Source organism: Ranitomeya variabilis, chromosome 4 (genome assembly GCF_051348905.1).
Source record: "Ranitomeya variabilis isolate aRanVar5 chromosome 4, aRanVar5.hap1, whole genome shotgun sequence".
Classification (NCBI taxonomy): Eukaryota; Metazoa; Chordata; class Amphibia; order Anura; family Dendrobatidae; genus Ranitomeya; species Ranitomeya variabilis.
This window is the reverse complement of record NC_135235.1, coordinates 414,270,003-414,286,604: the sequence shown is the minus strand read 5'-3', so window position 1 is coordinate 414,286,604 and position 16,602 is coordinate 414,270,003. Positions and strand designations below refer to the sequence as shown.

The 16,602-nt window shown below is 45.4% G+C and overlaps 1 protein-coding gene across 4 annotated transcripts in view; it reads left to right on the top strand.

Moving 5' to 3' along the window:
- Positions 1-16,602, top strand: part of LOC143765023 (uncharacterized) — a 72,409-nt gene that overhangs the window by 18,376 nt on the left and 37,431 nt on the right. For all 4 annotated transcript variants that reach the window (XM_077251247.1, XM_077251249.1, XM_077251248.1 and 1 more), the window contains 2 exons: positions 2,957-3,098; positions 6,759-6,935. In XM_077251247.1, coding sequence (XP_077107362.1) covers positions 3,021-3,098; positions 6,759-6,935 — 255 coding nt within the window. In that variant the 5' untranslated portion in view covers positions 2,957-3,020. The remainder of the gene's footprint in view (positions 1-2,956; positions 3,099-6,758; positions 6,936-16,602) is intronic.

The following is a 16,602-nucleotide window of genomic DNA, read 5'->3' as shown; positions in this document are numbered from 1 at the left end:
TAGTACTTTTTGCCCTACCTACTTTGGTTCTAGTGTGACCGTCCCCATTTTTGTTACTTTTTTGCTTAATTTTGTTTGTGTTTGTATGTGTATAATTTTGCTTTTAACATTTTCTAATAAAATGTAAAGGATTTTTAATGATCTGGCATTGACTCATGTTTCTCCTTATACAATTGTACTCAAAAGTTTACATATCCTGGCACAATTTTTGCTTTCTTGGCCTTTTTTTCAGCGAATATGAATGATAACACCAAAACTTTTCCTTTACTCATGGTTAGTGGTTGGGTGAAGCCATTTATTGTCAAATTACTGTGTTTCTCTTTTTAAATCATAATGACAACCCAAAACATCCAAATGACCCTGATCAAAAGATTACATTCCCTGGTGATTTGGGCCTAATAACATGCAGAGAAGTTGACGCAAATGGGTTTGAATGGCTACTAAAGGTAACATCCTCACCTGAGACCTGTTTGCTTGTAACCAGTGTGTGTGCATAAAAACTGAGTGAGTTTCTGGGATCCAGACAGACTTTTGCATCTTTCATCCAACCACTGACCTTTCTGGATTGTGAGTCATGGGGAAAGCAAAAGAATTGTCAACGGATCTACGGGAAAAGGTAGTTGAACTGTATAAAACAGGAAAGGGATACAAAAAGATATCCAAGGAATTGATAATGCCAGTCAGCAGCATTCTAGTTGTGATTAACAAATGGAAAATCGGGGGCTCTGTAAAAACAAAACCAAGGTCAGGTAGACCAACAAAAATGTCCACAACTGCCAGGAAAATTGTTCGAGATGCAAATAAAAACCCACAAATAACATCAGCTGAAATACAGGACTCTCTGAAAACTAGCGGTGTGGCTGATTCAAGATGCACAATAAGGAGGCACTTTAAGAAATATAGGCTGCATGGCTGAGTCGCCAGAAGAAAGCCATTACTACGCAAATGCCACAAAGTATCTCGCCTACAATACACAAAACAGCACAGAGACAAGCCTCAAAACTTCTGGAACAAGGTAATTTGGAGTGATAACATAAAAATTGAACTTTTTGGCCACAACCTTAAACGTTACATTTGGAGAGACGTCAGCAAGGCCTATGATGAAAGGAACACCATTTCTACTGTAAAGCACGGAGGTGGATCACTGATGTTTTGAGGATGTGTGAGCTACAAAGGCACAGGAAACTTGGTCAAAGTTGAAGGAGAGATGAATGCAGCAGGTTATCAGCAAATACTGGAGGCAAATTTGCATTCAACAGCCCAGAAGCTGCCCATGGGACGTAAATGGACATTTCGGCATGACAACAGTACAAAACACAAGGCCACCGGTCATTGGCTACAGCAGAACAAAGTGAAGGTTCTGGAGTGGCCATCTGTCTCCTGACCTCAATATCATTGAGCCACTCTGGGGATATCTCAAGCGTGCGGTTCATGCTAGACAGCCCAGGAATTTACAGGAACTGTAGTTTTTTTTTGCCTAGAAGAGTGGGCAGCTTTACCATCTGAGAAAATAAAAAACCTCACCACAACTACCACAAAATACTTCAAGCTGTTATTGATGTTAGAGGGGTGTGGTGATACGCTACCTGAGTGTGTTGGGGAACACTCGCTTGGCATAGGATTCAAGCACTCAGGCACGGTACCTCACACAAATCTGCTCAAATCCGGTTTATTAAACTTCATAAACCACATGACACAGTCTATTTCATTATGTCCATGAACTTATCACGACCACCAGTCTGTTCATGCAGCAGATAAACTTCTCTACCATATATTACAATCCCCTTGTCCGGGGATACCTTTCAGGAGTTCCACTCCTCACGCTGACTTCACGTCAATCCCAGGTACTCAACACAGACCGTCCAGGTCTACTGTCTCTAGGTGCTTCCAGGACGACTCCACTCCCAGGAGCCTCCAACACTGACCGTCCAGGTCTACGGTCTCTAGGTGCTTCCAGGACGACTCCACTCCCAGGAGCCTCCAACACTGACCGTCCAGGTCTACGGTCTCTAGGTGCTTCCAGGACGACTCCAGTCCCAGGAGCCTCCAACACTGACCATCCAGGACCTACAGCACACAGGCCACTCCGTGCCAAAGCCCAACCATATGCTATTCAGGAATTCCCAAGATTTTAAACACAGGCTTCCAGAGCCTTGCCCTTGGACCATTCAGATCCAAACACAGGAACCATGTGACCCACACCCTGGTCACATGATATACCCTTAACCACTCCTTTGGATGGGAGTGTAGATGTGTGGCTAGTTTGTCCCGCCCATCTCACATAACTAGCCTAGTAAGTCTCCCTTACAACTACACAACTCCTGAGGGACTACAGGTCCCAGAACAACAACATTACATCAGACTTACCACACAGACTCCCTCTGCGACACATATCGGCCATTCACAATTCTGCCATTCACTGTTTCACCACCATTACAACAACAGATACGCTTCCATGCATATCCCAAGGAGCACACACAGCGCCCCCTAGCTGTAACATTGGTCACTGCACCACAGGGGGCAATACACGTATTAAGAAATGGGGTATGTGAACTTTTGATCAGGGTCATCTGGATGTTTTGGGTTGTCATTATGATTTAAAAAGAGAAAACACAGTAGTGTGACAATAAATGGCTTCACCCAACCGCTAACCATGAGTGGTGAAAAAGTTTTTGTTATTATCATTCATATCCTCTGAAAAAAGGCCAACAAAGCAAAAATTCTACTGGGGCATGTAAACTTTTGAGCACAACTGTATTCGATATTTGACTGAGTTGCTTTCAAATTAATATATGGGTATCTGTTGCATAAATATGCATAAACCATTATGATTTTAATTAGTTTTCTTTCTATACTTTACATAAGGTGTTTATTACCCGTTGTCTGTAGATTTTAGGGTTCAGTGACATCAGTTACATGTGCAATCTAATTTTTGTTTTTTTTCCATGCCAAACAGGATATATATTACTTGTTGAGGTCTTATTATCCACCTACTCCTGTCCCTGACAAACCCACCAAGGATGGACATGACAAGAAAAATGATGACCGAGAAGATATTAAACCTCACCCTGGAGATCATCTACCTGCTGACTGGGGAGGTGAGGGATTCTTGGAATTATGTCACATGACGGAAGTTTTTTTTTTTTTCACTCATCACAATAGCATGTCAATAAAACTACAAGCTTTTTATTGGCCCATCCACAGCATCAATGGAAAACGAGTAGCACTCTGCTGTGCACTTCTGCCCCTTTGTTTCCATAGTGAAGGGCCTGACCAGTACAGATCAAAACTTCTGACATGTCACAATAAAATGTAAAACATCTACTCTTTAACCCCTTCCCGACCTTTGACGCCACGTAGGCGTCATGAAAACCCGTGCCAATCCGACCCATGACGCCTATGTGGCGTCATGGAATGATCGCGTCCCTGCAGAGCGGGTGAAAGGGTTAACTCCGATTTCACCCGATCTGCAGGGACAGGGGGAGTGGTACTTCAGCCCAGGGGGGGTGGCATCACCCCCCCCCATGGCTACGATCGCTCTGATTGGCTGTTGAAAGTGAAACTGCCAATCAGAGCGATTTGTAATATTTCACCTATAAAAATGGTGAAATATTACAATCCAGCCATGGCCGATGCTGCAATAGCATCTGCCATGGCTGGAGACCCCGATCTGCACACCCCCCCCCCCCCCCCCACTGCCAACGATCGCCCCCCCAGTTGTCCTTTCTGCCCCGTCCTCCTCTCCGCTCCCCTCCGTCCTCCTGTCGGCTCCCCCGTCCTCCTGCCTGCTCCCCCCGTACTCCGATGGCTCCCCCCCGTCCTCCGATCCACCCCCCATACTCAGATCTCCCCCCCCTCATACTTACCGGGCCTCCCGATGCCCGTCCGTCTTCTTCATGGGCGCCGCCATCTTCCAAAATGGCGGGCGCATGCGCAGTACGCCCGCCGAATCTGCCGGCCGGCAGATGAGTTCCAGGTATATTTTGATCACTGTAATATAACCTATCACAGTGATCAAAATAAAAAAAATAGTAAATGACCCCCCCCGCTTCATCACCCCCATAGGTAGGGACAATAATAAAATAAAGAAAATATTTTTTTTTCTTTTTTCACTAGGGTTAGGGTTAGAACTAGGGTTAAAACTAGGGGTAGGGGTAGGGTTAGGGTTATGGCATGTGCACACAGTGCGGATTTGGCCGCGGATCCGCAGCGGACTGGCCGCGGATCCGCAGCGGATTGGCCGCGGATGCGCAGCGGATAGGCCGCGGATCCGCAGCGGATTGGCCGCTGCGAATTCGTAGCAGTTTTCCATCAGGTTTACAGTACCATGTAAACCTATGGAAAACCAAATCCGCTGTGCCCATGGTGCGGAAAATTCCGTGCGGAAACACTGCATTGTATTTTCCGCAGCATGTCATTTCTTTGTGCGGATTCCGCAGCGTTTTACACCTGTTCCTCAATAGGAATCCGCAGGTGAAATCCGCACAAAAAAACACTGGAAATCCGCTGTAAGTCCGCAGGTAAAACGCAGTGCCTTTTACCTGCAGATTTTTCAAAAATCGTGCAGAAAAATCTCACACGAATCCGCAACGTGGGCACATAGCCTTAGGGTTAGGGTTGGAATTAGATTTAGGGTTGGAATTAGGGCTAGGGTTGGAAATAGGGTTAAGATTAGGCTTGTGGTTAGGGTTACGGATAGAGTTAGGGGTGTATTGGGGTTACAGTTGTGGTTAGGGTTGGGATTAGGGTTAAGGTTGGGATTAGGGTTAGGATTAGGGTTACGGGTGTGTTGGGGTTAGGGTTGTGGTTAGGGGTGTGTTGGGGTTAGGGTTGTGATTAGGGTTATGGCTACAGTTGGGATTAGGGTTAGGGGTGTGTTGGGGTTAGTGTTGAAGTTAGAATTGAGGGGTTTCCACTGTTTAGGCACATCAGGGGTCTCCAAATGCAACATGGCGCCACCATTGATTCCAGCCAATCTTGCGTTCAAAAAGTCAAATGGTGCTCCCGCCCTTCCAAGCCCCGACGTGCGCCCAAACAGTGGTTTATCCCCACATATGGGGTACCAGCGTACTCAGGACAAACTGGGCAACAAATATTGGGGTCCAATTTCTCCTGTTACCCTTGTGAAAAAAAAAATTGCTTGCTAAAACATCTTTTTTGAGGAAAGAAAAATGATTTTTTATTTTCACGGCTCTGCGTTGTAAAAATCTGTGAAGCACCTGGGGGTTTTAAGTGCTCATTATGCTTCTAGATAAGTTCCTTGGGGGGTCTAGTTTCCAAAATGGGGTCACTTGTGTGGGAGCTCCAATGTTTAGGCACACAGGGGCTCTCCAAACGCGACATTGTGTCCGCTAACGATTGGAGCTAATTTTCCATTCAAAAAGTCAAATGGCGCGCCTTCCCTTCTGAGCCTTGCCGTGCACCCAAACAGTGGTTTACCCCCACATATGAGGTATCGGCATACTCAGGAGAAATTACCTAACAAATTTTAGGATCCATTTTATCCTGTTGCCCATGTGAAAATTAAAAAAATTGAGGCTAAAAGAAATTTTGTGTAAAAAAAAAAAAAAAAGTACTTTTTCATTTTTACGGATCAATTTGTGAAGCACCTGAGGGTTTAAAGTGCTCATTATGCTTCTAGATAAGTTCCTTGGGGGGTCTAGTTTCCAAAATGGGGTCACTTGTGTGGGAGCTCCAATGTTTAGGCACACGGGGCTCTCCAAACATGACATGGTGTCCGCTAAAGATTGGAGCCAATTTTTCATTCAAAAAGTCAAATGGCGCTCTTTCCCTTCTGAGCCCTGCCGTGCGCCCAAACAGTGGTTTACCCCCACATATGAGGTATCAGCGTACTCAGGACAAATTGGACAACAACGTTCGTGGTCCAGTTTCTCCTTTTACCCTTGGGAAAATAAAAAAATTGTTGCTAAAAGATCATTTTTGTGACTAAAAAGTTAAATGTTCATTTTTTACTTCCATGTTGCTTCTGCTGCTGTGAAACACCTGAAGGGTTAATAAACTTCTTGAATGTGGTTTTGAGCACCTTGAGGGGTGCAGTTTTTAGAATGGTGTCACTTTTGGGTATTTTCAGCCATATAGAACCCTCAAAATGACTTCAAATGTGAGGTGGTCCCTAAAAAAAAATGGTTATGTACATTTTGTTGTAAAAATGAAAAATCACTGGTCAAATTTTAACCCTTATAACTTCCTAGCAAAAAAAAAATTTGTTTCCAAAATTGTGCTGATGTAAAGTAGACATGTGGGAAATGTTATTTATTAACTATTTTGTGTCACATAACTCTCTGGTTTAACAGAATAAAAATAAAAAATGTGAAAATTTAGAAATTTTCAAAATTTTCGCCAAATTTCCGTTTTTTTCATAAATAAACTCAGAAATTATCGACCTAAATTTACCACTAACATGAAGCCCAATATGTCACGAAAAAACAATCTCAGAATCGCTAGGATCCGTTGAAGCGTTCCTGAGTTATTACCTCATAAAGGGACACTGGTCAGAATTGCAAAAAACTGCAAGGTCATTAAGGCCAAAATAGGCTGGGTCATGAAGGGGTTAATTCTGTCCTAAGCCAATAGGCAATAAAATGATGACAGTTTTCCATCTCTTCTGGCTTCCAATATCTCCTCTGAAGGTCCAACTCTGGGTACTGTCACACATGACATCTTGATGCTGACCAATATTTTGGACATATTGGGTACGGTATAAAGCGATATTCAATTATGTCCCACTTTATATGCAGGATTGCAAAGTGGTAAAGGAGAATTCTGGTGAATGTATTATTCCTGGTGCATCTGTGGTATGGAACAGAATGCAAAGCCTCATGATAAAGCCCTCACCTCACTTACTGATACATGAGGAAAACCAAAAGAAGATCCTAGACCTCACCAACAAGATGATTGAGCTGCTCACTGGAGAGGTAAGCGCTGCTTTGAATACTGGGGCATTATACAGTAACCAAAGGTTTAGCTAGGGTTAGGGTAGCTCCTGAGTGGGCCCCTAACCAGAAAACCCTGATTACAACTATGGTGGTGCATCCTAATAGTGGATGTAGGAGAACCTCAGCAGATGACTGTGCTGTTACTGAAAATAACCTGTGTACAAAAACCAAAACTGATATTACCGCCATATGGTGACCATATAGTGGTAGATGCCAGTCCTGCAGAACATGTAATAGATTACAGTACAGTTACAGATAGTAACTTGCAACTTATGTTTTTTCTGATGAGTCGTTAACTTTTCCTTTATTTTCCATCTGGCCCAGACCAACACAACAAGTTCTCCAACCACGACTCGGCTGCATAGATTACCACAAAGACACATTTGACTTCTCACATTTCCTGTACTGTCCCCAGCTATTCCCAATTTGCACAATCTCCTCATCCTGCTGATACCTCAATTCTGAGCCGTTGCTGCCATATATATGTCTTATTATTGCACCTACTGTGTGTCCTCTAAATGGTAAAACAACCCTCTATACAGTAATGCCCTGTGTAAGTGCCCTAGAAAAGTGACCACATTTTGCCCCCCAGAAAGTAATAATGCCCTCAGTGTGCCCCTTTGACAGTCACAATAACCTGAGTTCTCCTTTAACAATAAGTGCCCACTTAACATGTAATAATGTCCCGAGTCTCCCACCTGTACAGCTCTCCTCTACATAATATGATGCTCTCTTGTACAGTTGAAACCACAAGTTTACATACACTATATAAAAAGACACATATGAATGTTTTTCTCAATATCTGACATGAAATCAGAATAAACCTTTCCCGTTTAAGGTCAATTAGGATTACCAGAATTATTATTTGCCAAATGCCAGAATAATGAGAGAGTGAGAATGTTTAAAGGCATTTTTATTATTTACTGCAAAGTCAAAAATTTACATACATTTCATTAGTATTTGGTGTCATAACCATTAAACTGAATGACTTGGGTCAAACATTTGGGATATCCTTCCACAAGCTCCTCACAATAGTTGGTCGGAATTTGGGCCCATGTCTCCTACAAAACTGGTGTAACTGATCCAGGTTAGTAGGTCGCCTTGCTCACACCGACCTTTTCGGCTTTGCCCATAAATTTTCAATAGGATTGAGATTAGGGCTTTGTGATGGCCACTCCAAAACATTGACTTTTTTATCCTTAAGCCTCTTTGTTACCATTTTAGCTTTATGCTCCAGTCCTTGTCCATTTGGTAGACGCATTCCGCCCAAGCTTTAACTTCCTGGCTGAAGTCTTGAGATGTTGCTTCAGTATTGCCACATAATCTCCTTTTCTCATGATACCATCTAACTTGTGAAGTGCACCTGTCCCTCCTGCAACATAAGAACTAGATAAGATGCTGCTGCTACTCAGGGCCGGACTAGGACAAAAAAGCAGTCCTGCCACACAGATCCCACCAGCCCCCAAACTATAACGCATCCCACCCCAGATCCGAGAATTTTTGTTTACTTTCTCCAGCGGTTTGTTTTTTTTCAGTGCTGGAGTGACGCTTTAATTGTAAGCCCCAGTGATATCCTCACCCTCCGACGTCTTCCCCGCTTTTCAGCACCGCTCCAGTCCCCCGACACCATTTTGTAAGCTCAGCTTCTGGCAGCCGGAAGTCAGGAGCTACATCACAAGCTTTCAATATAAGACTATGAGAGCCAGAATGAGGCCAGGATGAAGCTCTCATAGACTTGTACTGAAAATTGACCTCTGCGCAGCTTCATGAAACAATAGATCTGCGAGGAGGTCAGTTTTCACAAGAGACAAACCGGAGCGATGCTGGAAACCACTGAAGGCAGCGTAAGGAGAGTACAAGACAGGGGGCTTACATGTAAAGTACCACTCCAGTGCCACGCTGGGGCCGACGTGTATCCACCACACGAGACACTTTGGGGCCGACGTGTATCCACCACACGGGACATGCTGGGGCCGACGTGTATCCACCACTTGGGACACCCTGGGGCCGACGTGTATCCACCACATGGGACACACTGGGGCCGACGTGTATTCACCACACGGGATATGCTGTGACTGATAGTGTGTGTGTGTGTGTGTGGTCCTGGGATTTTTGCTCACCGTTCTTGAGATCATTTTGACCCCACGGGTGAGATCTTGCATGGAGCCCCAGATTGAGGGAGATTATCAGTGGTCTTGTATGTCTTCCATTTTCTTATTATTGCTCCCACAGTTGATTTGATCACACCAAACTGTCTGCCTATTGCAGATTCAGTCTTCCCAGCCTGGTGCAGGGCTACAATTCTGGTGTCCTTTGACAGCTCTTTGGTCTTCACCATAGTGGAGTTTGGAGTGTGACTGTTTTGGACAGGTGTCTTTTATAATGATAAGAAGTTCAAACCGGTATCATTACTACAGGTAATGAGTGGAGGACAGAGGAGCCTCTTAAAGAAGAAGTTACAGGTATGTGAGAGCCAGAAATCTTGCATGTTTTGTGACCAAATACTTATTTTCCACCATAATTTGCAAAATAAATCTTGCCAAATCAGACAATGTGATTTTCTGGATTTGTTTTCTTAACCCCTTCCCGACCTTTGACGCCATGTAGGCGTCATGAAAACCCGTGCCAATCCGACCCATGACGCCTATGTGGCGTCATGGAATGATCGCATCCCTGCAGATCGGGTGAAAGGGTTAACTCCAATTTCACCCGATCTGCAGGGACAGGGGGAGTGGTACTTCAGCCCAGGGGGGGTGGATTCACCCCCCCCGTGGCTACGATCGCTCTGATTGGCAGTTTCACTTTCAAGAGCCAATCAGAGCGATTTGTAATATTTCACCTAAAAAACTGGTGAAATATTACAATCCAGCCATGGCCGATGCTGCAATATCATCGGCCATGGCTGGAAAACCTAATCTGTCCCCCCCCCACACCCACCGATCTCCTCCCCAGTCCTCCGTTGTGGTCCGCCCCCCTAAGTCGTCCTGTCCGCTCCCCCGTCCTCCGATGCCACCCCCCGTCCTCCGATCCACCCCCCATGCTCAGATACCCCCCCCCCCCCTCATACTTGCCTCCGGGCGTCCGTCCGTCTTCTCCATGGGTGCCGCCATCTTCCAAAATTGCGGGCGCATGCGCAGTGCGCCCGCCGAATCTGCCGGCCGGCAGATTCGTTCCAGGTAGGTTATATCGCAGTGATCAAAATATATCACAGTGATCAAAATAAAAAAAAATAGTAAATGACCCACCCCTTTATCACCCCCATAGGTAGGGACAATAATAAAAAAAAAAGAAAATATTTTTTTTTCTTTTTCCACTAGGGTTAGGGTTAGAACTAGGGTTAGGGGTAGGGTTAGGGTTAGGGCATGTGCACACAGTGCGGATTTGGCTGCGGATCCGCAGCGGATTGGCCGCGGATCCGCAGCGGATTGGCCGCTGCGACTTCGTAGCAGTTTTCCATCAGGTTTACAGTACCATGTACACCTATGGAAAACCAAATCCGCTGTGCCCATGGTGCGGAAAATACCGTGCGGAAACGCTGTGTTGTATTTTCCACAGCATGTCAATTTTGTGCGGATTCCGCAGCGTTTTACACCTGTTCCTCAATAGGAATCTGCAGGTGACATCCGCACAAAAAACACTTGAAATCCGCTGTAAATCCGCAGGTAAAACAGTGCCTTTTACCTGTGGATTTTTCAAAAATGGTGCGGAAAAATCTCACACGAATCCGCAACGTGGGCACATAGCCTTAGGGTTAGGGTTGGAATTAGATTTAGGGTTGGAATTAGGGCTAGGGTTGGAAATGGGGTTAAGATTAGGCTTGTGGTTAGGGTTACGGATAGGGTTAGGGGTGTGTTGGGGTTACAGTTGTGGTTAGGGTTGGGATTAGGGTTAGGATTAGGGTTAGGGTTGGGATTAGGGTTAGGGGTGTGTTGGGGTTAGTGTTGAAGTTAGAATTGAGGGGTTTCCACTTTTTAGGCACATCAGGGGTCTCCAAATGCAACATGGCGCCACCATTGATTCCAGCCAATCTTGCGTTCAAAAAGTCAAATGGTGCTCCCTCCCTTCCAAGCCCCGACGTGCGCCCAAACAGTGGTTTACCCCCACATATGGAGTACAAGCGTACTCAGGACAAACTGGGCAACAACTATTGGGGTCCAATTTCTCCTGTTACCCTTGCGAAAATAAAAAATGACTTGCTAAAACATAATTTTTGAGGAAAGAACAATTATTTTTTATTTTCACGGCTCTGCGTTGTAAACTTCTGTGAAGCACTTGGGGTTTGAAAGTGCTCACCACACATCTAGATAAGTTCCTTGGGGGGTCTAGTTTCCAAAAAGGGGTCACTTGTGGGGTGTTTCTACTGTTTAGGCACATCAGGGGCTCTGCAAACGTAACATGATGCCCGCAGACCATTCCATCAAAGTCTGCATTACAAATCGTCACTACTTCCCTTCCGAGCCCCGGCATGTGCCCAAACAGTGGTTTACCCCCACATATGGGGTATCAGCGTACTCAGGAGAAACTGGACAACAACTTTGGGGGTCAAATTTCTCCTGTTACCCTTGGAAAAATTAAAAAATTCTGGGCTAAAAAAATATTTTTGAGGAAAGAAAACACATTTATTATTTTCACGGCTCTACGTTATAAACTTCTGTGAAGCACTTGGGGGTTCAAAGTGCTCACCACACATCTAGATAAGTTCCCTAGGGCAGAGGTCCCCAACCGCCGGTCCGCGGACCGGGACCGGGCCGTTGGGGTTTTTCAGCCGGTCCGCGGCGCCGCAGCTCTTCCCCTGTTCAGCGGTCACGTGGGACCGCTCATTAGAGAAATGAATAGGCTGCTCCACCTCCCATAGGGGCGGAGCCGCCTATTCATTTCTCTAATCAGCGGTGCCGGTGACCGCTGACAGAGGAAGAGGCTGCGGCACCGAAGACCAGCTGTCCGGGGGAAGGAGCGGGACGCCGGGAGCAGGTAAGTATCTCATATTCACCTGTCCTGGTTCCACACGCCGGGCGCCGCTGTCTCCATCTTCCCGGCGTCTCTCTCTCCTCACTGACTGCAGGCAGAGGGCGCGATGACGCATATAGTGTGCGCGCCGCCCTCTGCCTGATCAGTCAGTGCAGAGAGACGCCGGGAAGATGGCGCCGAGGAGCTGCAAGCAAGACAGGTGAGTATGTGTTTTATTATTTTTATTGCAGCAGCAGCAGCACAGCTATGGGGCAATAATAAACAGTGCAGAGCACTATATGGCACAGCTATGGGGCAACGGTACAGAGCACTATATGGCACAGCTATGGGGCAATAATAAACAGTGCAGAGCACTATATGGCACAGCTATGGGGCAATAATGGTGCAGAGCACTATATGGCACAGCTATGGGGCAACGGTACAGAGCACTATATGGCACAGCTATGGGGCAATTATGAACGGTGCAGAGCACTATATGGCACAGCTATGGGGCAATAATGGTGCAGAGCACTGTATGGCACAGCTATGGGGCAATAATGGTGCAGAGCACTGTATGGCACAGCTATGGGGCAATTATGAACGGTGCAGAGCACTGTATGGCACAGCTATGGGGCAATTATGAACGGTGCAGAGCACTGTATGGCACAGCTATGGGGCAATAATGGTGCAGAGCACTGTATGGCACAGCTATGGGGCAATAATGGTGCAGAGCACTGTATGGCACAGCTATGGGGCAATTATGAACGGTGCAGAGCACTGTATGGCACAGCTATGGGGCAATTATGAACGGTGCAGAGCACTGTATGGCACAGCTATGGGACAATTATGAACGGTGCAGAGCACTATATGGCACAGCTATGGGGCAATAATGGTGCAGAGCACTATATGGCACAGCTATGGGGCAATAATAAACAGTGCAGAGCACTATATGGCACAGCTATGGGGCAATAATGAACGGTGCAGAGCACTATATGGCACAGCTATGGGGCAATAATGAACGGTGCAGAGCACTATATGGCACAGCTATGGGGCAATAATGGTGCAGAGCACTATATGGCACAGCTATGGGGCAATAATGGTGCAGAGCACTGTATGGCACAGCTATGGGGCAATAATGGTGCAGAGCACTGTATGGCACAGCTATGGGGCAATAATGGTGCAGAGCACTGTATGGCACAGCTATGGGGCAATAATGGTGCAGAGCACTGTATGGCACAGCTATGGGGCAATAATGGTGCAGAGCACTGTATGGCACAGCTATGGGGCAATAATGGTGCAGAGCACTGTATGGCACAGCTATGGGGCAATTATGAACGGTGCAGAGCACTATATGGCACAGCTATGGGGCAATTATGAACGGTGCAGAGCACTGTATGGCACAGCTATGGGGCAATAATGGTGCAGAGCACTATATGGCACAGCTATGGGGCAATAATGGTGCAGAGCACCAGGGAAACAAGCATGGTGCTCCCACTCATTCCTGAACCTATGGTAAGTTGAATCACATTCTCATTATAAATGTCATAATTATATGATAAGTATGCACTAAGCTCCATCCCTCCATAACCCCACCCCCATATGACCAAAGCCCCGCCCCTGCCCCACCCCCACCGGGCCATGGAAAACTGGTCTGGCTTAAAGCCGGTCCCTGGTGCAAAAAAGGTTGGGGACCTCTGCCCTAGGGGGTCTAGTTTCCAAAATGGGGTCACTTGTGGGGAGTTCCTACTGTTTAGGCACATTAGGGGCTCTGCAAACGCAACGTGACGCCCGCAGAGCATTCCATCAAAGTCTGCATTTCAAAACGTCACTACTTCCCTTCCGAACCCCGACGTGTGCCAAAACAGTGGTTTACCCCCACATATGGGGTATCAGCGTACTCAGGAGAAACTGGACAACAAATTTTGGGGTCCAATTTCTCCTGTTACCCTTGGGAAAATAAAAAATTGTGGGCTAAAAAATCATTTTTGAGAAAAGAAAAATTATTTTTTATTTTCATGGCTCTGCGTTATAAACTTCTGTGAAGCACTTGGGGGTTCAAAGTGCTCACCACACATCTAGATTAGTTCCATGGGAGGTCTAGTTTCCAAAATGGGGTCAATTGTGCGGGAGCTCCAATGTTTAGGCACACAGGGGCTCTCCAAACGCTACATGGTGTCCGCTAATGATTGAAGCTAATTTTCCATTCAAAAAGCCAAATGGCGTGCCTTCCCTTCCGAGCCCTGCCGTGCGCCCAAACAGTGGTTTACCCCCACATATGGGGTATCATCGTACTCAGGACAAACTGGACAACAACATTTGGGGTCCAATTTCTCCTATTACCCTTGGGAAAATAAAAAATTCCGGGCTAAAAATCATTTTTGAGGAAAGAAAAATAATTTTTTATTTTCATGGCTCTGCGTTATAAACTTCTGTGAAGCACCTGGGGGTTTTAAGTGCTCACTATGCTTCTAGATAAGTTCCTTGGGGGGTCTAGTTTCCAAAATGGGGTCACTTGTGGGGGAGCTCCAATGTTTAGGCACACAGGGGCTCTCCAAACCTGACATGGTGTCCGCTAGCAATGGAGATAATTTTTCATTCAAAAAGTCAAATGGCGCTCCTTCCCTTCCGAGCCTTACCATGTGCCCAAACAGTGGTTTACCCCCACATGTGAGGTATCGGTGTATTCAGGAGAAATTGTCCAACAAATTTTAGGATCCATTTTATCCTGTTGCCCATGTGAAAATGAAAAAATTGAGGCTAAAATAATTTTTTTGTGAAAAAAAAGTACTTTTTCATTTTTACGGATTAATTTGTGAAGCACATGGGGGTTTAAAGTGCTCACTATGCTTCTAGATAAGTTCCTTGGGGGGTCTAGTTTCCAAAATGGGGTCACTTGTGTGGGAGCTCCAATGTTTAGGCACACGGGGGCTCTCCAAACGCGACATGGTGTCCGCTAAAGCTTGGAGCCAATTTTTCATTCAAAAAGTCAAATGGCGCTTCTTCCCTTCCGAGCCCTGCCGTGCGCCCAAACAGTGGTTTACCCACACATGAGGTATCAGCGTACTCAGGACAAATTGCACAACAACGTTCGTGGTCCAGTTTCTCCTTTTACCCTTGGGAAAATAACAAAATTGTTGCTAAAAGATAATTTTTGTGACTAAAAAGTTAAATGTTAATTTTTTTCCTTCCATGTTGCTTCTGCTGCTGTGAAACACCTGAAGGGTTAATAAACTTCTTGAATGTGGTTTTGAGCACCTTGAGGGGTGCAGTTTTTAGAATGGTGTCACTTTCGGGTATTTTCTGCCATATAGAACCCTCAAACTGACTTCAAATGTGAGGTGGTCCCTAAAAAAAATGGTTTTGTAAATTTTGTTGTAAATTTTTAACCCTTATAACTTCCTAGCAAAAAAAAAATTTGTTTCCAAAATTGTGCTGATGTAAAGTAGACATGTGGGAAATGTTATTTATTAACTATTTTGTGTCACATAACTCTCTGGTTTAACAGAATAAAAATAAAAAATGTGAAAATTTAGAAATTTTCAAAATTTTCGCCAAATTTCCGTTTTTTTCATAAATAAACTCAGAAATTATCGACCTAAATTTACCACTAACATGAAGCCCAATATGTCACGAAAAAACAGTCTCAGAATCGCTAGGATCCGTTGAAGCGTTCCTGAGTTATTACCTCATAAAGGGACACTGGTCAGAATTGCAAAAAATGGCCAGGTCATTAAGGTCAAAATAGGCTGGGTCATGAAGGGGTTAATTTTGACTCCCATAGTTGTGGTCTACCTATGCTGTCAATTACAGGCGTCTCTCATCTTTTTAAGTGGGAGAACTTGCACATTTGGTTGCTGACTAAATACTTTTTTCCCCACTGTATGATGGGATTAGATACACAGCTCAGTTGACTGAATCACACATGATAGGATTCGATACACAGCTCATCAGGCAACTACTGTGATCTGAGAGGAGCCATCATGTCATTGTGGCTGCTGCCCCCAGATAATGGTAATTACTGGTGAGCACAAGTTCAGGCACCAGGGCTGCGGTGGTGATTTCATCCAGTGATGTGCACTTATTGCTAGATGAAGTTACCGGTTTTACATTGAGCAGAGCTGAGACAGTGTTGAGAACAAAGTAGCATAATGATTTCACTACTGTGCTCTAAACAATGTTGGTGACAGCAGTGGTGAGCACAGATTGGGCAGCCGGACATTGTAATGCTAATGTCAGGCAACTGAACTATTCTCACAGTTGGAAGGAGTCACTGCCACAGCAGTTCTCTTAATGCTTAGAGCAGCACTGAAGCGGTACAGTGGTGATAACAGCTCGGTAGCCTGGCATTAGTAGCAAAATGTAAGGCTGCTTGACCTGTGCTCACTGCCCTTTTACTCCTGTCACCGCTTGTCTCTGAAAACTGTGTCAGTGGTGACTAGGGAAAATTGTAGTTTGCGTACAGTGCCTGGTTTAATAAATAGTGACTTGTCCCCCCACAGCTGTGAATTGGACACCTCAGGGGGCATGCCCAGTTCACAGCTGAAGCAGCCGCAGTAGAAGAGATGCGGTCACACACCAACTGGAATCTCCTATGGCCTGGGGCTGCCAAAATTGCGGTGTGTAAGTGTCGTGCTCAGATGATTACACACCAGCAAATAAAAATTGCAGCCCCCCTGTGACTGCAGAAAAAAATAATAAA